The sequence below is a fragment of the Dendropsophus ebraccatus genome, chromosome 1 (assembly GCF_027789765.1).
Source record: "Dendropsophus ebraccatus isolate aDenEbr1 chromosome 1, aDenEbr1.pat, whole genome shotgun sequence".
In the NCBI taxonomy this organism is placed as follows: domain Eukaryota; kingdom Metazoa; phylum Chordata; class Amphibia; order Anura; family Hylidae; genus Dendropsophus; species Dendropsophus ebraccatus.
The window spans coordinates 17866837-17891848 of record NC_091454.1 but is presented as its reverse complement, the minus strand read 5'-3'; the positions used below and the strand labels follow the sequence as shown (position 1 = coordinate 17891848).

Sequence of the window (25012 nt, the reverse complement as noted above, 5' to 3'; positions counted from 1 at the left end):
GGTTATCATGGGGGAGATTTATCAAACATGGTGTAAAGTGAAACTGGCTCAGTTGCCCCTAGCAACCAATCAGATTCCACCTTTCATTTTCCAAAGAGTCTGTGAGAAATGAAAGGTGGAATCTGATTGGTTGCTAGGGGCAACTGAGCCAGTTTCTCTTTACACCATGTCTTATAAATCTCCCCCTTCATAACCTTATTACACATACTGTCCACCTACTTTTGGACAACTATATATATATATATATATATATATATATATCATTGTTATGTTTTCATAACCATCCTGCAACTTTGCAATTTTAGGCTATGCTCACCCACCACCTTTTGTTGGTCGTTTGAAGGCTGACATTTTGAGATGGACGTTATTTTATAATTATTTGTACAATCAGTAGAAAATTTGGTCTCAAAATGACGGCCATCTTAAAAGCCATCAAATGGCTAACAAAAGGCAGCGTATAAACATAGCCTTAAAGCTATAATTAAAAGAATCCCGTCAACTATATTTTATTGAGTCAAGCTCTTCGGTAAAGTTATGAATTTTTTTTTTTTTTCTTAGTAATACCTGTTTCTGAGAAAACGGGTGGACCACTAGTATGGCCATCGTTATGTCTTCTACATTGGTTGCCACCTAGATGGCCTAGCTAGCCATTATACATTGAAATATCCCTCCCTCGTATATAACTAAAGGTGGACATACACATGGTTTTATCCAACAATTGTGGGACAATCATTAAATGTGTACTAGGTGTCTACTACTTGTTGGGTGTTAGGGACAAAAAGGATAAGCCATGTTGACTCTCAACTTGCTCGACCCTTTTTCCAGAGGGAAAGGCTGCTGCCAGCTATTCTTCCTAAATTCTTCTCAATCTAGGATAATCTCCTCAACCCAGCTTGTATGGATGGTTATTGGTGGATGGATATTAGGGCTTAACAGAATTTTACCAACTCTAAATGGTTGTCTCATTAGAGCCATCGAGAAGGCCTGATCCACCATGGGTCTGGTTCCCAAGATCCCCAAGAAAAAGCTAAGTTTGTCAGAGGGTTCAGCTGCTTACCAGATATGTTGTCTTACAGTGGGGCTATTCAGACTCATAGAGGGAAGTCCCAGAATGTGATGCCTATATGCCCTAATAATAGACAACCACTTTAACCGAAGAGGTTGACTCAAGAAATTTACTGGGACAAATGTGTACATTTTGCAGTAAAGTGCTCTACGTCAACCATAAGAGTTGATAAATCATCATATGGAATAAGGGGAAGGATTGTAGTGAGTTTTCCCTAAAGTTATAGTACCTACGCTAGGTTTCGACAAGCTTTTAAATCAGTCGAAGCCATTGAGTTGGGATGTTATCTTATAAAAATAGCCACGTGGATTTTCTTTTCTGCTGCTGATAACGCCACTTGGGTCTTCAGGGTCTTCCTTTTCATTTTTATTAGGTCTTAAGGGCTCTTGAGGGTCCGACGGTTTGACATCTTGAGCATCCTTGGGTGTTGGGTAATTCAGAGCGGAATTCTTTCTTCTATTTAAATTAAGAGGATCTGGATACAGATCTGCGCTCCTCGTGTGTCGGACAGGCTCGGGGGTGATAAATCTGGTGATTGGGATCTGGTTCTCCATGGACAAAAACTGGGAATAGGGAGGCAAGTCCATTCCTGGGCGGAAAAAGTGTTTTGGCTTCTTTAGGCTTAGCAGGTAGTTGTGCTTTGGGGAATGGTAGACATCATGGCGGTTTTCGAGGGTTTCATGCTTGAAGACACAGTCATCGTAGCTAAAGTAGTGCTGAGAAATATGGATTCTGATTAATAACTCATATAGGGAAATATCTAAAATATTGCATTCAATTACTAAAGCTTTCTTATAATAAGTTTTTATAACAGGTCAATTAAGCATATTGGTGAAAGTCTCAAATCCCCACCACACTCTCAATAACCCTTGACCGAATGTTTGGCCGAAGTTATCTCTTCCAACCTCCCTATATACGTGAATTTTCCACACATTTGCCAAACATCCACATTGCCAAACATTTATGTGGAGGGTAGGGGTAAACTGCGGCCAGACAGCTCTGGCACTGGCTTATCCCTCCCAGGACCAAAGGGTTGGGTGGCAAAAATACAATACGCCAACCCTTCTGATGATGTTGGTGGAAAGAGAGGAGGCTACCATAGATGTGTTTTGGTGGGTTTGGCTAATTTTTTGTCTAAGATGTCTGGGCACCTTCAGGGGAACAAAAAGAATTATTTTCCATCGGGAGAGACTTGAGTTTCTCCAAAATTAATCTAAGACCTAAGGCTTAATCTAAAACCAAAGGGTTGGGTGACAAAAATACAATACACTGACTCTTCTGATGATGTTGATGGAAAGAGAGGAGGCTACCATAGATGAGTTTTGGTGGGTTTGGCTGACTTTGTCTAAGATGTCTGGGCACTTTTAGGAGAAAAAAAAAAGATCATCTTCAATCGGGAGAGACTTGGATTTTTTCCAAAGTCAATTTAAAGCCCCTATTACACGGGGCGATTCAAAGGGGCACTTAGGGAATGTTCACACTGAGTAACACTGTTATTAAAAGACTAATTGAATTGAAAACTTACTGATCCGAATACATTGCCGAATCGGTCCATGCACAGGTAACGCCCGCTTTTGACTCCTGTGATAACAACTTTGCCGGCAGACTCAGATCTAATCATCAACGCGGCTGGAGAGAAGAAAAAAAAGGAAAATAATTATTATAAATGATGAGGGTGAAGAAAGTATAATTGGAGGGGTAGACAACTCAATTATACCGTATAACCCAATAACAACACAAAAGTTGGCAACTGGTGGCCATCAGGTCAACAATTTAATTACTTACCGAATTATTAGTTACGATTTTTTTTTTATAATCACATAAACTTTGTGAAATTTAATGAATTATTTTTTTTTTACATTTATTTTTCTAGGAAGTGTAAGTAAGTATTAAAGTTCAAACACCAAATATAAGACAAGGATTTAGTCGATCTGTAGACATTAAATTGTCTATGGGATCTGCCAAAACATACGTAATTTCTATTGAAAACTTTGGAACCAGCAGTTGGTTGTTTTTGTTTTTCTACTTTTTTTTTTTTTTTAATTATTTATTAAAAAATACACAAAAAATTTAACGCAATTTAGGGTTTCATAACTGTCCCACGTCTTGTCTTTCCAAGTTAGTTTAAAGGGGTTATGACAGGATTAAAAAAAGTTATCTCCTATCCACAAGACAGAGCTGATCGGTGGAGGTCCAACTGTTGGGATTCCGGCCAATCATAAAAATAAAGATCAATTGTTCCCTTAGCCACTCTTGCTGCTCCCTGCTTGATGTCTGTGCGTGTAATAGCACAGGCAGCAAGGGGCAACAGGGTGGAAGCGAGCGCTGACCTTACTCCATCAGCCAGGGCATTGCTCTAGAAGGTGCAGAGAGAGCAGTTGTACCCAGCCCTGGTGCCTGAGGGAGCTAAATAAGAAGCTACCAGCGTGGCACATTATATCTTATACGTTTTGCATCAGAACCATCAGCTTCATTTTCCATCTCTGTCTAACATGATGTAAGAATATTCTAATACAATTCTGTATCCCCCCCTGTTGCACTTTATAAAATAATGAATATTGCAGATGCACCTCTGGGTGCTGAGGGAGCTTAGTGTTAAATATGGTGCAGGGCAAGGTTTGTGATTACAGCCTATTACATGGCAGACCACTGTATTACTAGATAGATAGATAGATAGATAGATAGATAGATAGATAGATAGATAGATAGATAATAAAAATAAATAAATTCCAAATACATATTATTTTTAAACTCATACCGGTATTTTATATATAATTTATGCTTATTATACTATTTTTATTTTATTTTATTACTATATATATATATATATATATATATATATATATATAGTTATATAAGTGAATTTGAATCCAGAGAGCTTGCATCCACAATGTTATCATAGTGATCTATTTTGTATAATTATAATAGTGATAATAAAAATTAAAAAAATTACAAAACACGAAAAAAAAATTATATTTTTTTAAAATTCTAATAAAAAAGTTTAAAGCTTTTTTTAGCGAATAAAATGTTGATAATGATACTTACTGTAAATGGTTTGGTGAGGAGATCCATCGATGTGGCCGTCGTGGTTGATCTGCAGGTGGAAGCTGTTCCATTCGGTGGCCGTGTACAGGTGCATGAGTCGGTCTGGACTCCCCCATCCGGAGCTTATAATGGGCGATGAGTTGGGATAGGCAACATTGACCTTTAAGGTGGTCAGAAAAAATGTTAAAAGTGCTAATCTATTGCCTTGCCTGACGCTGGACATGACTTTTTTTTCCCTCTTGGGATGGATGCTGGTGAAATCTGATCTCTCTTCTGTTCTCAACTCTGAGGCTTCGATGCTTCCCAACTTTTTTGCAGTATATATAAGGGCTAGGAGCATAGTGACATCACACAGGAAAAACTTGTTATGAACATCCTTTCTGTCGTAACAGCAGAAATTTAAGAGAGCCCTGAGACACAGAATACTTTAGGAAGGGGAATTCACGTGGGCACCCTGGGAAAATGTTATGCCACACAGATTCTTAATGAACAAAATAAAAAATAGAAAAAAACTATATATATATATATATATATATATATATATATATATATATATATATATATATGTCGTAAAAGTTTGTACTCTTCAGTGTGAGGTGTAATTTATTAACATTTTTTAAATCCCGTTATTTAAACAAGCGAATAAAAGAGAATAAAAAATGAAGTCACGAATTAGATTTAACAGCAGTAAAAATCTTTTGAAAGGAGGGATTATTTCTTAAACTGAATATTAATAATAAGGTATTTTGACAGAAAACCCATAAAATTTAAAACAGAAAAAGTAACAGTGACTGACAGGAGCAATAGCTTTTTTTTTTTTTTTATTAAAAATGAAAAAATAAAACCCATAAAAAATCTATCTATCTATCTATCTATCTATCTATCTATCTATCTATCTATCATCTATCTATTATATATCAATCATCTATCTATTATCTATCTTCTATCTATCTATCTATCTATCTCCTATCTATCTATCTATCTATCTATCTATCTATCTATCTATCTATCTATCTATCTATCTATTTATTATCTATCTATCTATTATCTATCTCCTATCTATCTATCTATCTATCTATCTATCTCCTATCTATCTATCTATCTATCTATCTATCTCCTATCTATCTATCTATCTATCTATCTATCTATTTATCTATCTATCATCTATCTATTATCTATCAATCATCTATCTATTATCTATCTTTTATCTATCTATCTATCTATCTATCTATTATCTATCTATCTATCTATCTATCTCCTATCTATCTATTATCTATCTATCTATCTATCTATCTATCTATCTATCTATCATCTATCTATTATCTATCAATCATCTATCTATTATCTATCTTCTATCTATCTATCTATCTATCTATTATCTATCTATCTATCTATCTATTTATCTATCATCTATCTATTATCTATCAATCATCTATCTATTATCTATCTTCTATCTATCTATCTATTATCTATCTATCTATCTCCTATCTATCTATTATCTATCTATCTATCTATCTATCTATCTATCTATCTATTATTTATCTATCTATCTATCTATCCATCTATCTATCTATCATCTATCTATTATCTATCTATCTTTCTATCTATCGATCTATCATCTATCTATTATCTATCTCCTATCTATCTTTCTATCTATCGATCTATCATCTATCTATCTATCTATCTATCTATCTATTTTTTTATCTATCTATCTATCTATCTATCTATCTATTTATCTATCTATTATCTATCTATCTATCTATCTATCTATCTATCTCCTATCTATCTATCTATCTATCTATCTATCATCTATCTATCTATCTATCTATCTATCTATCTATCTATCTATCTATCTCCTATCTATCTATCTGTCTTCTATCTATCTATCTATCTATGTCCTATCTATCTATCTATCTATCTATCTATCTATCTATCTATCTATCTATCTATTTATCTATTATCTATCTCCTATCTATATGCAAGTAATTTCCGCAGCATCTATCTATCTATGTCCTATCTCTCTATCTATCTATCTATCTATCTATCTATCTATCTATCTATCTATCTATCTATGTCCTATCTATCTATCTCCTATCTATCTATCTATCTATCTATCTATCTCCTATCTATCTATCTATCTATCTCTCTATCTATCTGTCTATCTATCTATTATCTATCTATCTATCTATCTCCTATCTATCTATCTATCTATCTATCTCCTATCTATCTATCTATCTATCTATCTCCTATCTATCTATCTATCTATCTATATCCTATCTATCTCCTATCTATCTATCTATCTATCTATCTATCTATCTACCTATCTATCATCTATCTATCTATCTATCTATCTATCTATCTATCTTCTATTTATCTATCTATTTATCTTTCTATCTCCTATCTATCTATCTATCTATCTATCTATCTATCTCCTATCTATCTATCTATCTATCTATCTATCTATCTATCTATCTATCTATCGTATATCTAGCTATCTATCTCCTATCTATCTATCTATCTATCTATCTATCTCCTATCTATCTATCTATCTATCTATCTTCTATCTGTCTATCTATCTATCATCTATCTATCTATTTATCTATCATCTATCTATCTATCTATCTATCTATCTATCTATTTATTATCTATCTATCTATCTCCTATCTATCTATCTATCTATCTATCTATCTCCTATCTATCTATCTATTTCCTATCTATCTATCTATCTATCTATTTATCTATCTCCTATCTATCTATCTATCTATCTATCTCCTATCTATCTATCTATCTATCTATCTATCTATCTATCTATCTATCTATCACCTATCTATCATCTATCTATCTATCATCTATCTATCTCCTATCTATCTATCTATCTATCTATCTATCTATCTATCTATCTCCTATCTATCTATCTATCTATCTCCTATCTATCTATCTATCTATCTATCTATCTATCTATCTATCTCCTATCTATCTATCTATCTATCTATCTATCTATCTATCTATCTCCTATCTATCTATCTATCTATCTATCTATCTATCTATCTATCTATCTATCTATCTCCTATCTATCTATCTATCTCCTATCTATCTATCTATCTATCTATCTATCTCCTATCTATCTATCTATCTATCTATCTATCTCCTATCTATCTATCTATCTATCTATCTATCTATCTATCTCTTATCTTTCTATCTTACATTTATCTACTTATTTTACATACAGAAGTCATATAACATGCTTCGTAGACGACATTCAGGTAACACAGTGTTCAGTTCCGTTTTTCACATCTAGAGGGCAGTCACTTAACAGAAAATCGCTTTTCCACAATTAGCTTGTCCCACGTTCTCGGGTTAGTAGCCGCTTTAGAGAACTACGTGGTTTAGCATACGGTATACATATAAAATGATACACAGCTTTAAAAAGACAGCCTATCTCTATAGACCAAGTAAAAACTAAACGTGAAAAACATTTCGTGCTACCGCGTATTTAAAAGGTAAGTTCATGTAAGTTCAAAAACACAAAACAATCTGACCGCTCACGTCTCTCAACTTTCTTGTTGATTTGCTTTTCACGATGTTGCAACAATGGAACGGCCAACACCATAGCGCCGGCATTATATGTACTTGTGTATGAGGTTTCCGTTCATGTGTAGTAAAAAATTACCTGCTTTGGTATCTGAGTACATGCAGGTGAAAGGGCTTCATACCATGTTAGTCAGTGCTCCAGAGAACGGCCAAACACTTTCAAACAGTGAAATTCTGGAGCTTCCAAATTTTTGTGACTCTCGAAAGATAAAAACGATTAATCATTAATCCTAAGAATTATCTGGATGTTAAAATACAGTATAAGATGTTATAAACTGATGTCTGGATTAAGAGTCTTAAAATGGTCGCTGTTGTTTCGAACAATTTACCCTATTTGATAGAAAATGGGATTCCTAGAATAAGTGTAAATCACTTTCTTTGTAAAAAAAATTACTCATTTATTGAGAAAAACGGCATTAAAATCATTGGTCCCTATAATTTGCTGTCCTGTGCCTGTAGTTGAGGGGACTCTGTCTTTGGTGACAGCTAGATCAGGATAGAACACAGGAGGTGGAGGTGGGGTTAATAATGTGCAGGCCAGGAGAGAATGAGCCAGTCTGTTCACTCTACTGAAAGGAAAATCAAGGTTTCCCTTTCATATCTCACCATCCATAAATCTTTGGGCAGGCGCCCCTCATATATCAATGCAACTATTGCTGTATGTCCACAATGTGATAATTCCCACCACCACCTATTTTATTCTCCAGGCTTAGTTCATTGCTTAACCCCTTCCTGTGTAACCCCTTCCTGTTCCTTTCCTCTGGCGAAGGTGTTTTTTCTTTGAAATCAACTAGTCAGATAGTTATATAGATCAACATTTGGGGAGAATCAGGAGAACTAATGGTCTGATCAGATGATAGGTGACCTGGCTGAAGACCAGAGGTTTGGATAACACGGGTTATGAGCAGGAGAGGTTTTCTATGGGGATTTGCTGCTGCTCTGGACAGTTCCTCAGATGGACAGAGGTGGCAGCAGAGAGCACTGTGTCAGACTGGAAAGAATACTCCACTTCCTGCAGAACATATAGCAGCTGATAAGTATGGGAAGACTTGAGATTTGTAAATAGAAGTAAATTCTAATTCTATGTAACTTTCTGACACCAGTTGATTTGAAACAGAAAAAAAAGTGCCAGTGTACGATGTATAGACCAACAGTTCGCTACAGTGCCAGTCTGGTGAACTTTTACCAGCATTAGGCTATGTTCACACCTTTCCGTGGCCTGGCCGGTCTCAGAAAAGATCATCCCGACTGGTACTGCAGTACCGGCCGGATGATCTTTAGCACCGCTGAGTTCTGATGCAGACGCATCTGTGCGCGCCTAATTCCCCACCGCACACAATGGAGCGTGCGGCCGGAGCCGCATGCTCCATAGTGTACACTGACAGGGTTTTCTGCGGCCGCCGCTTTGGATCCTGCCCGGAGTGTAAACTATGGGGAAGATTTATCAAACATGGTGTAAAGTGAAACTGGCCCAGTTGCCCCTAGCAACCAATCAGATTCCACCTTTCATTTTCCAAAGAGTCTGTGAGGAATGAAAGGTGGAATCTGATTGGTTGCTAGGGGCAACTGAGCCAGTTTCACTTTACTCCATGTTTGATAAATCTCCCCCCATGTGTATACACTCTGGCCGGGATTCACTCAGCCTGCAGCACAACGTACGTTCCATACTAATCACAGCCGTTGCAACAACGGCCGTGATTACAGCGGAACTTACGTTGTGTGAACATAGCCTTAGAAGATATATGTTACAGAAGGTCTATTAGATGACAGTGCCTATGTTACTGAGGAGACTCATGGCCCCCGTATACATTAGACATGGTCACCTGTCATCTGATCAGACCATCAGTCCTCGGGACTCTCCCCAACCATTGATGTCAGGAATAAAGGGATCGGGCATGTTAAATTTTAACTGTCTGATCTTTTTGGTGACAAAGAGATACGTGTTTGGCAGAGGGGTCTATCACCACCTCCCTGTCCCCCCATTCACTCCCTATTCTACCCTATAAATCTATAAATCCGCACGGAAATACTTGGTGGGAAAATGCATTCAGTACAATGGATGAAAGATCTGGGTAATGGATATTTAATCCTATGAAAGGTGCTGAGTGACAGAGATGCAATCTCTCCAGGTCACAAGACGTCCCCGTATCACCCGGGTGTCATCCCAGTCTCATATCATGGATACGAAAAACTGCAGCGTTGTCTGATCCGACCTCAGATAGTGAACGCTAAGGATGGCGGTCGGGGAAAATGATGGCCAGATCCAATACGAAGACTGCAGCAAAATAGTAAAATAGTAATATTGCAGCTTCTTGTTACTCGCAGGAGGAAAAATTGCTATAAAATATATTATATTATAAAAAAAAATGTGTGAAATGAATTATTTAGCTTACCTGTGCTCCAGAGACCATGGGGGAGATTTATCAAAGGGTGTAAAATTTAGACTGGTGCAAACTGCCCACAGCAACCAATCACAGCTCCTCTTTCCTTTCAGCACTGCCTAAAGCTGAGCTGTGATTGGTCGCTGTGGGTAGTTTGCACCAGTCTAAATTTTACACCCTTTGATAAATCTCCCCCCTTATCTTTACTATCATGTCCGTTATCCTGCTGATAGAGTCCACTGCCATGGAGGGGTGTAAAATGGTTATGTAGGTGGTCGGTGTCACAGTCCCGCTGCCATCGAGGGGTGTACAATGGTTAGGTAGGTGGTCGGTGTCACAGTCCCGCTGGCATGGAGGGGTGTACAATGGTTAGGTAGGTGGTCGGTATCACAGTCCCGCTGCCACGGAGGGGTGTACAATGGTTACGTAGGTGGTTGGTATCACAGTCCTGCTGCTATGGAGGGGTCTACAATGGTTAGGTAGGTGGTCGGTGTCACAGTCCCGCTGCCATGGAGGGGTGTACAATGGTTAGGTAGGTGGTCGGTATCACAGTCCCGCTGCCATGGAGGGGTGTACAATGGTTACGTAGGTGGTTGGTATCATAGTCCCGCTGCCATGGAGGGGTGTACAATAGTTAGGTAGATGGTCGGTGTCACAGTCCCGCTGCCATGGAGGGGTGTACAATGGTTACGTAGGTGGTTGGTATCATAGTCCCGCTGCCATGGAGGGGTGTACAATAGTTAGGTAGATGGTCGGTGTCACGGTCCCGCTGCCATGGAGGGGTGTACAATGGTTAGGTAGGTGGTCGGTGTCACAGTCCCGCTGCCATGGAGGGGTGTACAATGGTTAGGTAGGTGGTCGGTGTCACAGTTCCACTGCCATGGAGGGGTGTACAATGGTTAGGTAGGTGGTCGGTGTCACAGTCCCGCTGCCATGGAGGGGTGTACAATAGTTAGGTAGGTGGTCGGTGTCACAGTCCCGCTGCCATGGAGGGGTGTACAATAGTTAGGTAGGTGGTCGGTGTCACAGTCCCGCTGCCATGGAGGGGTGTACAATAGTTAGGTAGGTGGTCGGTGTCACAGTCCCGCTGCCATGGAGGGGTGTACAATGGTTAGATAGGTGGTCGGTGTCACAGTCCCGCTGCCATGGAGGGGTCTACAATTGTGGTGTGCCCCCTGGTGATGTTATATCGGAGGGACGGCTGGTCACTTTGCTAGGTGTTGTAGTGTGACACGACTCTGGTGGAGGATGGCCGAGATACAGACGGACCTTAAAGGGTTAGTGCGGTGTTACACATTCATTCACTAAACAACACACATTACAAAGTTATACAACTTTGTAATGTGTGTTATTTCATTAAATGCCCCTCTTCCCCATGTTCCCCCCACCCCCAGTGTGGTGCATTATACTCAACGAATTACTGTCGACCCCAACCGCCATCTTGGGATAATGACGTAATCTTCAGGAGGCTGGTTCGGACCACTCCAGCCCTCCCTCATGCCGGCCCCCCTCGGACACGTCATCAGCTGCTCAGCCGCGATTGGTTGTAAGAAGGTTGGTAAAAGTGTGGTAAGAGTGTGTTGTCTTGCGTCCTACCCATGCGGGGTACTGGCTAAGACTGACTACTCTTCCTGTCTCCCGCTTGACTCACTTCCTCTACAGCATGTAGGGTGCGCTGTGATTGGGTGAAAGGAGTGCAATAGAAGAACAGAGAGGAGAGGTGATAGGAAAGAAGAAAGCAGAAATCCTACTGGTCTACAGACTCTGGTAACACAAACACAATAACCCTTTGCGATCCTTCAGCTGTATCCCAGAATTCCAGGCGGTACTCGGGCAGTCTCCTCCTTCCCCACGGAACGGGAAGGCATCGGGAATCTAATGCAGAAGGTTCAACAAGGTTCGAGTTCGATAGAACCTAAGGGCCCTATTCCACCAGACGATTATCGTTCGCATAATCGTTAACAATTAATGATCTCAAACGACGGCTATTGCGAAAGACCTGAAAACCTTCAGTCATTTCCATGGAACGATAATCGTTACTTATGATCATATTTGCGATCGTTTTTTCTTCGCTATTTCTTGGCTATTGCGTTCATATCTACTGCGAACGACCGAACGACGTCTTATTCAATGCAAATGATTTGCAAACTTTTGCGAACGTGCAACGATAAAAATAGGTCCAGGTCTTATAAAGCGATCAACGATTTCTCGTTCAGTCGTTAATCGTTAACTGCATTTCAACCGAACGATTATCGTTTAGTTTCGAACGAATTAACGATGATCTGAACGATAATGTTCCTGTGGAATAGGGCCCTAACTTTTTCCGGTGTTCGATCATCTCTACTGAAAAGTACTGGAAGACTTGAGATTTTAATCAAAAGTAAATAACAAACCTATATAACTTTCTGACACCAGTTATTTTAAAGTTTTTTGTTTGTTTTTTGCCGGAGTACCCCTCAAATTAAACATAAAAAAGCATAAAAACAAAAAAAAATCTAAAATCTTTAGACCGGTCCATGAGCTGCATAAAATATGTTGTTTAATGGAGTCATGTGGTGTGATAAGTGCTGGCTGGCAGGTGTCTGATGTCTATGGACAGAATAGAGAGCGTTCTCCTTGAGCAGGGTGTCTGCCTGTAGCTTTGCCTACGTGAGTCCTTGAACACATCAGTGCCTTGGATGGATTTCCCTCGCTGCACATCGGCCCTATCCTTTGTTGACCTGTTTGGAAAACCAATATTTACTTTCCAGGCTGCAGCTAAAATAAACTTCCTGGGCTCATATCCCCTTACAAGTAATGTAAATCACGGAGATTAACGGCCACGTATAGGGCAGATCAGCAGGCATCTTATAACAGGGATCAGCCTCCTCCAGAATATCTCTGCTTTACCTTAAGCAATCTACAGAGTTATTGTGAGTCCATGACTTGGGAAAGGGTTAAAGAGCTGAAATATTAAGCAGGGGTGGTTCAATGTGAATGAAGCCCCGCCCCCTATACTGTACACCACCCAGGAGGGGCCTTAAAGGGGTATATCTCTTTAAGTCCCAGAATATTTCTGCTTCACCTCAAGCAATTTACATAATTATTTGAGTCCATAACTCGGGAAAGGGTTAAAGTGATTAAATATTAAGCAGGGGTGGTTCAGTGTGAATGAAGCCCCAACCCCTATACTGTAACCACCCAAGAGGGGCCTTAAAGGGGTACTTCTCTTTAAGTCCCAGAATATCTCTGCTTTACCTCAAGCAATGTACAGAATTATTTGAGTCCATGACTCGGGAAAGGGTTAAAGTGATTAAATATTAAGCAGGGGTGGTTCAGTGTGAATGAAGCCCCACCCCCTATACTGTAACCACCCAAGAGGGGCCTTAAAGGGGTACTTCGAATTATTATTTTTTTAAATTGAAAATAGTTATATAGATTTGTAATTTACTTCTAATTAAAAAATCTCAAGTCTTCCAGTACTTATCAGCTGCTGTATGTCCTACAGGAGTTTTCTTTCCAGTCTGACACAGTGCTCTCTGCTGCCACCTCTGTCCATGTCAGGAACTGTCCAGAGTAGTAGCAAATCCCCATAGAAAACCTCTCCTGCTCTGAACAGTTCCTGACATGGACAGAGGTGGCAGCAGAGAGCACTGTGTCAGACTGGAAAGAATACACCACTTCCTGCAGGACATACAGCAGCTGATTGGAAAACTAGAGATTTTTATATAGCAGTAAATAAAAAATCTATATAACTTTCTGAAACCAGTTGAGGACCGCTTTAGTAATCAATCTAAGGGGGTACAGGCCTCAGGGTTTGACTATTACACCACAACCTGACCCTCATGTAGCATTCTTGATATGAAGTCCCTTAAAGTTCTTTTGGTTCCCTGTCATAATTTCCACCTAAAATGTCACATGATGGTGGACACAATACTGAGTAGCTCATTCCCACAACCCAGATCTGTACCCAGGATGATCCCTGCGATTATGCAGCCAGGGCACTAGAAGTGTCACTGGACATTCTGAAAGAGAACCAAAAGAACAGCAGGGGGCGCTATAAGAAGTACATAACTTTATCAAGATTAAGATAGTGAAGAAATTGTCCAAACTGAAAATTAAATTTTTTTTTGGTATGATCTAATAGCAAAATGTAATATTTCAAGGGATATTCCAAGAAAAATTGTGGATAGAGGACAAGTAAGAGATCACGGGGGGGGGGGGGGGGGGGGTCCAACCTGTGCACCCCTTACCAATCTCTGTATCGGCCCCCAGCTTCTGTGTTATGAATAAAGCAAATTCCGTGCAAATTCGTTTTTCATTTAATCAAATTAATTCTTTTTTTTTCCAATTCAACGTGCATTCTGCAAGGAATCCATGCTGAACAATTTCAGAGCAGAAAATCACTGCTCAATTCATTTCATGTCAATTCTTCCGGCAGAAAGCGGATCCAGCAGAGAAAACCCAGCGCGGGAATTCCGCTGTGTGAACTGCAGAGCGCAAATTCCATTGAACTCAATGGAATTCGGCTCTGCACTATATTTTCAGGTGGAGCTTTCAGTGAGTAATCAGCGCTGATTCCTCAGTGTGAACTGGCCCCTTACTTGTCCCCTATGCCGTGGAGAGGGGACAAGTTTATTTTTCTTGGAATACCCCTTTAATCATTTGACAAGACCGACCGCCAAACCTCCTTTGTAGAAACCAATTTACATACTGAACCAAGCTCAATGTTCAGGAGGTAAATATATATTTAAAAAATTCTAATGTTTTTATTTATTTATTTTTCAAATTTCAAATTTTTCACATTTTGAGGCAAATAATTACTAAATGATGGAATGGTCAGTACTCGTGTCTGTTCTATAAACCAGGGGGACCTAACAACTTTTAGTGAATTAGGTACAAAGGGGGCGACTGCCCCCAGTAGTATATAGGCCCCCTGTTGCTCCCCCAGTAATATATAGACCCCTGTTTGCTCCCCCAGTAGTATATAGCCCCCTGTGCACTCCCCATTAGTATATAGCCCCCCTGTGCGCTCCCCCAGTAGTATATAGCCCCCTGTGCACTCCCCATTAGTATATAGCCCCTCCTGTGCGCTCCCCAGTAGTATATAGCCCCCTGTGCACTCCCCATTAGTATATAGCCCCTCCTGTGCGCTCCCCAGTAGTATATAGCCCCCTGTGCACTCCCCATTAGTATATAGCCCCCCTGTGCGCTCCCTTAGTAGTATATAGCCCCCTGTGCACTCCCCAGTAGTATATAGCCCACTGTGTGCTCCCTTAATTATATAGATTCCCTGTGCTCCCCACTCCCATCCAGCATATAACATTAAAAAACAAACACTTATACTCACCTGGGTCACCTGGGTTCTCTTCGCTCTTGTGGCCGCACTGCAGCGGTCACAAGAGGCCACTTTCCCCTTGTCCTTGCGCCGAGACTCCAGTGACGTCATTCGAGCGCCGGCACCAGACCGCCGCGGCCAGTGAGGGGTGACTGACAGGGAGGGAGTCAATGGCTCCCTCTCTGTCAGTGCTGCCGCACGGTAACTGTGAGCGCTCGTTACGAGTTATCATAGTTACTGTGCAGAGCGCAGCTCAGTATACAGGTATACTGAGCTGCAGCAGGGGGCCGGACTGCTGATCCGCCAGTTGAGGACCCCTGCTATAAACTATAAGCTGGACCATCACACCTTTACCACTTGACCTCTAGATAACAGGCGGTGAAAGTACGGCAGAAAACAGTCAAAACGACAACGTGCGGGCAGCAAAGTGCTGACAGCGGCTTTATCTCAGTACCATCATAGATTGCTGGGTATGATGAGAGCAGATCTCCCAGCAATGGGGCTGACTCTGCAAAAGTCGTTCCTTAGCTAAAAAAAAAGTTCAATATTCAGCTGTAGGTTATAAGTGACTGTATAGAAAGACACAATAGAATAGTACAATCAAATGTATTCAATACAATATAAGAAAACATCCAAATCAATGATTTATTAAAGGGGTACTCCGACAAAAAAAAATCTCTCAAATAAACTGGTGCCAGAAAGTTATATAGATTTGTAATTTACCTCTATTAAAAAAATCTCCAATCTTCAAGTACTTATCAGATGCTGTATGTCCTGCAGAAAGTGGTGTATTCTTTCCAGTCGCTCTCTACTGCCATCTCTGTCTAAGTCAGGAACTGTCTAGAGAAGGGATTTGCTACTGCTCTTTACAGTTCCTGACATGGACAGAGGTGGCAGCAGAGAGCACTGTGTCAGACTGGAAAGAATACACCACTTCCTGCAGGCCATACAGTAGCTGATAAGTACTGGAAGACTGGAGATTTTTAATAGAAGTAAATTACAAATATATATTTAACTTTCTGACACCAGTTGATCTAAAAGATTTTTTTTCCCCATGGAGTACCCCTTTAAACTTTTTTTTTTAGTGTTTTCCATATTACTAAACATTTCAGAAAAAAAAAAATGTTGTATTTACTATTGACTACTGTTATAAAGCTATAGGATATCACAGGATGACTTGACACAGCTTGTCTCCTCCTCCCCCTTGTGGCACAATGGCCTCTGTATATATCACAGAGCATGCCCACTACACTCTCTCATAGAAGTCAATAAGTTGTCTCCTATATGTTTTAATGCACAGGGATCTGCTGTAAAGCAAATCCCTGCAACTGCTGCTGTTCAACTCAACTTGTGCATCTCATTTATTATGATCAGAGGGCAGTATTACAATGGTATATAGGCAAAGAGATAGGTGACCTAACCTGACGAAGCGCGTGACCGCGTGAAAACGTTTGTCTGATCTCACCCGCTCCTCCACCTTCCCCCTTCCTTGCTCAAGTGTGCAGTGTGCATCTAATAAAGACCCCATCGGCTTACCTGTGGTGAGTGACCTCCTCTTTTCACTACGTACTACGATTACAATGGTATACTGTTATAACTAATGTAAGATAATACAGGATGGTGTAATTCAGGAGGACTGACACACCTGACCCGCCCCCCCCCTTCCCTGCACAGTGACATCTGCTTATATTACAAAGCATGCCCACAACACTTTCTCATAGATGTTAATGAATTGTTTTGTTTAAAGCAACTCTGTACCCACAATCTTACCCCCAACCTTAAACCACTTGTACCTTCGGATAGCTTTTTTTCATCCAAGATCTGTCCTGGGGTCCGTTCGGCAGGTGATGCAGGTATTGTCCTAAAAAACAACTTTTAAACTTGCAGTCCTGTGTCAAATTGGCGTGGCCTAGAGTGTCTGTGCCCTAGGCCTGCACCACCTCTCCGTCCCTCCTCCCAGTCCTCTTCATAATTAGGAAAGCCCCTGGGTAGGATTTCTCCTATTCATCACTTGTCTGAACACTGCACATGTGCCCTAACAATCCAGCACCTGTGCAGTGTTCAGACAAGTGATGAATAGGAGAAATCCTACCCAGGGGCTTTCCTAATTATGAAGAGGACTGGGAGGAGGGACGGAGAGGTGGTGCAGGCCTAGGGCACAGACACTCTAGGCCACGCCAATTTGACATAGGGCTGCAAGGTTTAAAAGTTGTTTTTTAGGACAATAACTGCATCACCTGCCGAACGGACCCGTACAAGCAGTTTTCCGGGTTGGGGGGGAGGGGGCGCAAATTGTGGGTACAGAGTCGCTTTAAATGTCCAGCAAATCTGTTCAGATGCTGTTTGTCAATGAAGGAGGAGAGTTATCAAACCTAGCAACCAATCAGATTCCCCCTTTCATTCCTCAATTCCTCACAGACTCTTTGGAATATGAAAGGTGGAATCTGATTGGTTGCTAGGGGCAACTGAGCCAGTTTCACTTTACACCCTGTGTGATAAATCTCCCCCAATGTCACCAGTCATATAATATATAATATGATAATATTACACTGTACAAAGCTGTAGGATAACACAAGCATCATTGAGGATTAGTAGCACAGTTTACCTTCTTCTTAGTCTCCTCCTATTACCTGCATAGGAACCTCTGCATGCATCATGGAGCATGCCCAAAAAATTCTCCCCAAAAAATTCAAAAAAGTTTCTTTCTGTGTTTTTAAATTCCCAAGTGCCTGCTGTAAAGCAAATACCATCCTTTTAGGGTGAATAGACGCACGCCTACTATGCCAATGATATAGGGCCATTAATGGTTAATGGGTAGATATTCCATCCTACTATAAAAAAAAGTTATTTACGGGGCACAAACGGCGAATTGTTGATGCTACTTGAGAGCTGTGAGTCGGCTGCATCCCGATATAGAATTTTATCACTTTGCCGTTCGCAGTCCCTTTAATGGATGGACAAGGCCTGGCCCAGAATACACATAAAATTTGCTGTTGTTGTTGCTAACATACAAAAAAGCCACATTGTGATTGGAAAGAGTCCAAAGGCAAGTAACCAAATTAATATGTGGTATGTAAGCTCTCATGGGTATGCGGAGAGGGATTGCAACATTCAGAGGCTATTAATAAAGCTATAGATCTTATCGCTGATGGGCGCCCCCCGGGGAATACTCGCTTACAGTTGTCCGTGGAGATTCCGGCATCGTTTTGTTAGGAAATAGTAAATGCTTTAGTAATATAATATTGGACTGGAATCAATCCAGTAATAGTGAAGATAGTTTTTATCTAAAACTTTAATTCCACATGAATAATTTTTATATTTTTATACAAATACCTTTGAATATTTTTGAAAAGTAAGGGGTTGGCCACTTTTTAGTAAAATTGATCAGTGTACAGTATTAGTAAGTGTACTCACTGTATATACTGACAGCAGCTCCTTGTGTACCTCATAGAGATAATATCAGACTCCCCTCCTCCAGGCTGTGCTGTCCTGCTCTGTGGTGAGTCTGTCCATAAGATGGCCGGCATCGAGGAACATGTGACCATGTCCCGCCCCCAAGTGTTCAACACTGAGCCTGTATTTTCCTATGGTGGACACATGCTACTCCTATGCTAATCTTATGGACAGACTCACCACAGAGCAGGACAGCACAGCCTGGAGGAGGGGAGTCTGATATTATCTCTATGAGGTACACAGGGAGCTGCTGTCAGTATATACAGTGAGTACACAGGGAGCTGCTGTCAGTATATACAGGTTTAGTGGTGGACACTGGGGGGGCCAGGCATGGTCACATGCTACTCCATGTCGGCCATCTTATGGACAGACTCACCACAGAGCAGGATAGCACAGCCTGGAGGAGGGGAGTCTGATTCTATCTATATGAGGTACACAGGGAGCTGCTGTCAGTATATACAGTGAGTACACAGGGAGCTGCTGTCAGTATATACAGTGAGTACACAGGAAGCTGCTGTCAGTATAAACAGTGAGTACACAGGGAGCTGCTGTCAGTATATACAGTGAGTACACAGGGAGCTGCTGTCAGTATATACAGTGAGTACACAGGAAGCTGCTGTCAGTATAAACAGTGAGTACACAGGAAGCTGCTGTCAGTATATACAGTGCGTACACCTACTAATGCTATACACTGAAGAATTATACTATAAAGTGACCAACACCTTTAATAGCAGTCATTAATCTGAATAATAATGTCTTCCAGTACTTGTCCGCTGCTGTATGTCCTGCAGGAAGTGGTGTATTCTTTCTAATCTGACACAGTGCTCTCTGCTGCCACCTCTGTCCATGTCAGGAACTGTCTAGAGCAGGAGAGGTTTTCTATGGGGATTTACTACTGCTCTGGACAGTTCCTGACATTGACAGAGGTGGCAGCAGAGGGCATTTTGTCAGACTGGAAAGAACCACCTCCTGCAGGACATACAGCAGCTGATAAGTACTGAGAGGCTTGATTTTTTTTTTTTTTTTTAAATAGAAGTATTTTATAAATCTGTTTAACTTTCTCTATGCTCAGAACTTTCAGGAGTCTTAGGACCCTGCAACACAGAATGATTATTGGCCGACTGGGGTGGTAATTTCATAGTGATCAGCCAAGCAAATGCTTGTTCATTGGTTGATCATGTGGTTTTGACATAATAAAAAATCCTTGTTCATTGGTTGCACATCGCCCTATGTAAGGCCCCATTCACACGTCAGTGTCAGTTTTTACTGTGAGGAAATCCTGATCAGGAGGCCTCAAAAGCCATCAGGAAAGTATCAGGATTTCCTGACAGTAAGGCCCCCTTCACACGTCCGGAAAAACCATCCGGATTTCCTATCAGGAAATCCGGACGTATTTCCGGACCCATAGACTCTAATTGGTCACGGACACCCTTCCGGATTTTTCCGGAAGGGTGTCCGTTCCGGAAAATAGATCCGGAAAAAATAGGACATGTCCTATTTTTGTCCGGAATTCCGGCCCGGACGCCCCCATAGAAGGCTATGGGGGCGCCGGAATCACGGGCACTTTCCTGATGTACATCAGGAAAGTGCCCGTGATTCCGGATGACTGAGAGGCCGCCGAAGACCCCCACCGCCCGATCATCAAGCCGCGATGACCCCCGCCCCCCCCCCCCCCCGACCGTACATCAGCCGCCGCCGCCCGACCCCAACCCCCGACCCCCAGCACGGACATCGGGACAGGGCTGCCAGCCGCCCGATCATCCCGCCGCCACAAGCCGCCCCCGCCGCCGGACCGTCTCAGCAACTCACCGGCTCCGCCATCGTCCGCCTCTGTCTCCGGCCATCAGTGCCACCGTCCCTCCTCTGGAACGGAGCAGCGCCAGGGATCACCAATTCCGGCCCCCCGGACCTTCAGCGCCGATTTCCCCCCCGAACGGAGCAGCGCCGCCGCCGCCGATCTCTACATCAGGCCCGAACAGGTGAGATGGCCATCATGACTCCCATCATAACCTGGCAGCAGGTCATGATGGGAGTTGTACTTCTGCAGCCTGTGGCCATGCAGGTTGCAGAAGTACAACTCCCACCATGCCCTTCTGACAGGTCATGATGGGAGTTGTGCTTCTGCAGCCTGTGGCCATGCAGGTTGCAGAAGTACAACTCCCACCATGCCCTGCTGACAGGTCATGATGGGAGTTGTGCTTCTGCAGCCTGTGGCCATGCAGGTTGCAGAAGTACAACTCCCACCATGCCCTTCTGACAGGTCATGATGGGAGTTGTGCTTCTGCAGCCTGTGGCCATGCAGGTTGCAGAAGTACAACTCCCACCATGCCCTGCTGACAGGTCATGATGGGAGTTGTGCTTCTGCAGCCTGTGGCCATGCAGGTTGCAGAAGTACAACTCCCACCATGCCCTTCTGACAGGTCATGATGGGAGTTGTGCTTCTGCAGCCTGTGGCCATGCAGGTTGCAGAAGTACAACTCCCACCATGCCCTGCTGACAGGTCATGATGGGAGTTGTGCTTCTGCAGCCTGTGGCCATGCAGGTTGCAGAAGTACAACTCCCATCATGCCCTGCAACCTGGGTGGCCACAGACTGCAGAAGTACAATTCCCATCATGACCTGTCAGCCGGGAATGATGGGAGTTGTAGTTCTGCAAGCTGTGACCATCCAGTTTGCATCTCCCATCATGTCCTATTTTTTTCTTCTCATCAGGAAATCCTGAAGGTTTTTCCTGATGGTTTCCTGAAGGTAAAAACGGATTACTGTCAGGAAATCCTGATACTATCCTGATGACATTTGAGGTCTCCTGATCAGGATTTCCTGACAGTAAAAACTGACACGGACGTGTGAATGGGGCCTAATACATTTTTACTTTCAGGAAACCATCAGGAAACCATCAGGAAAAGCCTTCAGGATTTCCTGATGAGGGGGAAAAAAAAGGTAATCTCAATATGGTCTAGTATGCCAACATACATCACAGGTACCCACATCGCCCCTCGTGTACCCTGCCACTGCGTCCCCCTCGTCTACCCTGCCACTGTCAGCCCATTGTGTACCGTGCCACGTCTCCACCTCGTGTACTGTGTCAGCATTTCCCCCTCATACCATGTGTCCTCCTCTAGTCCAGCGGTAGGAAACCTTGGCTCTCCAGCTGTTGCAAAACTACAACTCCCATAATGCTAAAGCTTTGGCAGTCCGAGCATGATGAGAGTTGTATTTCTGTAGCAGAACTAAAACTCCCATTATGTGATGTAGTCCTTCATATTACTACACATCATGCTGGGAGATGTAGTTCTACTGTGCCACTGCCTCCCCCCTCCTACACAGTGTCATCCTCTAATCTGTTGCAGAACTACAACTCCCACCATTAACTGTCAGTGGGGCATGATGGGAGTTGTAGTTCTGCAGCCAGGGTGGCCCCAGGTTAAAAAAAAAAAAAATACAACTCCCATTATGGACTGCCAGTGCGGCATGATGGGAGTTGTAGCTCTGCAGCCAGGGTGGCCACAGGTTGCAAAACTACAACTCCCATTATGGACTGCCAGTGCGGCATGATGGGAGTTGTAGTTCTGCAGCCAGGGTGGCCACAGGTTGAAAAACTACAACTCCCATCATGGACTGCCAGTGCGGCATGATGAGAGTTGTAGTTCTGCAGCCAGGGTGGCCACAGGTTGCAAAACTACAACTCCCATCATGGACTGTCAGTGCAACATGATGAGAGTTGTAGTTCTGCAGCCAGGGTGGCCCCAGGTTAAAAAAAAAAATATATACAACTCCCATTATGGACTGCCAGTGCGGCATGATGGGAGTTGTAGCTCTGCAGCCAGGGTGGCCACAGGTTGCAAAACTACAACTCCCATTATGGACTGCCAGTGCGGCATGATGGGAGTTGTAGTTCTGCAGCCAGGGTGGCCACAGGTTGAAAAACTACAACTCCCATCATGGACTGCCAGTGCGGCATGATGAGAGTTGTAGTTCTGCAGCCAGGGTGGCCACAGGTTGCAAAACTACAACTCCTATCATGAACTGTCACCAGGGCATGGTGGGGGTTGTAGTTGTGTGTAATCTCACCTGTCCTCGATCCTGCTCTTGTCCTCTTCTGTGGGGCAGCAGGCACTGAAGTCCGGGGGAGGGGGGGGGGGGAGGGGCGGTGCAGCTTAGGTCCTGGGGAGTACGGTGGCTTGTCGGGCAGCAGGTGGTGTGGTCCGGTCCGGGAGGGGTGCTGTCTGGCTGCTGAACGGGGGTCCGGCCGTGCGGGGGAGAGGGAGAGGGGGCGCCATGTTGGGCAGCAAGAGCTGCGGTTCGGGGGGGGGGGGGATTGGTGCTGTCGGGCAGGTCCGGGTGGGGGGGGATCGTCGTTGAGTGCAGCTGAACTGGGGTCCGGGGGTCTGATCCGGGGGTGGGGGGTGGATTGTGTCAGGCAGCAGGCGGGGGCGGTGCAGAGCGGGGGTCCACTGAGGTCCAGGGGACACTGGGGGCGGCGGCAGGAGGTGGCAAGGGCCTGCCAGGATAGACGCAGCAGAAGGTGACTGGTGAGTCTGGGGAGAGGGGTACGGGTGGTGGGGGTGCGCAGACTATCCGGAACCCCGGACGCTTTCCTGATGTGCATCAGGAAAGCGTCCGTGGCTCCGGCGCTCCCATAGAGTTCTATGGGGGCGTCCGTGACGGATTTCCGGACGAAAATAGGACAGGATCTAAAAAATACGGTCCTATTTTCCGGAACGGACACCCTTCCGGAAAAATCCGGAAGGGTGTCCGTGACTAATGTATGCCTATGGGTCCGGAAATCCGGGCAGATTTTCCGGACGTGTGAAGGGGGCCTAATATGGGATATGTGGTCAGCAAACAATCGTTAGTCCATACCACGACTGATGGGCACTCACATCGGGCAGCATATCTAATACCAGCCTTACCATCAGGTGATTCTGACCCTCTATGGACTTTGTATATGGACTCCAGTGCTCACAGCTTGTACCCTTGTACTCATCTGCACTGATGAGGATAAAACTAGTTCTCACTTTATCACGTACACACTTATATTCGTATTTTTTGGCTTTATTGTTGTAGTACAAAGAATCCACCTGTCTAAATAACCAGGAGAGATATTCCGCGGCAATCATTAATGTCCGATACTTCTGTGCCAAGTTGGTGGTAGATGTAGTCCCCGTTATATTGACGACTCAATCTGAGTGTGCTACACCTGTTCTCTCCAGTACTCAAATAAATAGAAACCTGGGGGTCCAAGTACATGGAGCAGCTATCTGCTGAATCGGGATCGGGTTGTGGTGTCTTCTGCTAGGTCTCATTGGACTCTCATTACTCCGGTCAACCAGGGTACCAGGTAATGGACCCTGGGTGTGACATAGTGACGCAGATTTTCTATGCGGATTTGCTACTGCTCTTGACAGTTCCTGTCATGGACAGAGGCGGCATCAAAGAGAAGTGTGCCAGACTGCAAAGAAAACACCACTTCCTGCAGGACATACAGCAGCTGAAAAGTACCGGAAGACAAGATTATTTTTTAACAAAATTAATTCACAAATCTGTTTGACTTTCTGATTCCAGTTGATTTTTTTTTCTCTGAAGTACCCCTAGGAAGTGGAAGAGCCGTGGGAGTGACACATTATAGCCTATTACTGGCATATGTAGTTCTTGTGGTTATGTATAGGGCTTAAAAATATCTTTGAATCTGAACAGGACTTTTTTTTTTTCTTAATAAAGTCATGATGGACTAACAGGGTCGTAAATGGTTAAATTTTGTACTGTTCAATATGCACAGGAGTAGTTACGGCTAGTTTGTTTGTTGTAGTTCAAAGGACCCACCTGAACAAACAATCAGATTTTTTTTTATAGGTATCCTATGCCAATCATTAATATCTCTGTTACTTTTTGCCAAGTTAAAATCAGATAGAGGGAGTGTTATATTGATGACGTAATTTATTAATGTATTGTGTTTGTATCACTCAATGTCTCACTTTTCAATATAGACCCCCCAACTGCTAAGCAAAATAGGTGAAACCAAAGAATAGAAAATAGAGACACAACACATTGTAATCAGGTGTCAAATGGTCACAATTTTATTTATCGAAAAGGGCAAACCCCTCGACTCACAAAGAGTTAGTCTCCAGCACTCAGGCGAGGAAAAAACCCCTGTGGAGG

The 25012-nt window shown here is 42.7% G+C and overlaps 1 protein-coding gene across 1 annotated transcript; it reads right to left on the bottom strand.

The window, feature by feature from the left end:
- Window positions 1–386: 386 nt before the first annotated feature.
- On the bottom strand, window positions 387–4389 carry FGF23 (fibroblast growth factor 23). The gene is made up of 3 exons (XM_069952895.1): window positions 4112–4389; window positions 2592–2695; window positions 387–1782 (listed from the first exon to the last, which is right to left on the bottom strand). Exons 1-3 carry the CDS (start codon window positions 4332–4334, stop codon window positions 1324–1326), a joined length of 786 nt encoding a protein of 261 aa, XP_069808996.1. The 5' UTR covers window positions 4335–4389; the 3' UTR covers window positions 387–1323.
- Window positions 4390–25012: the final 20623 nt, after the last annotated feature.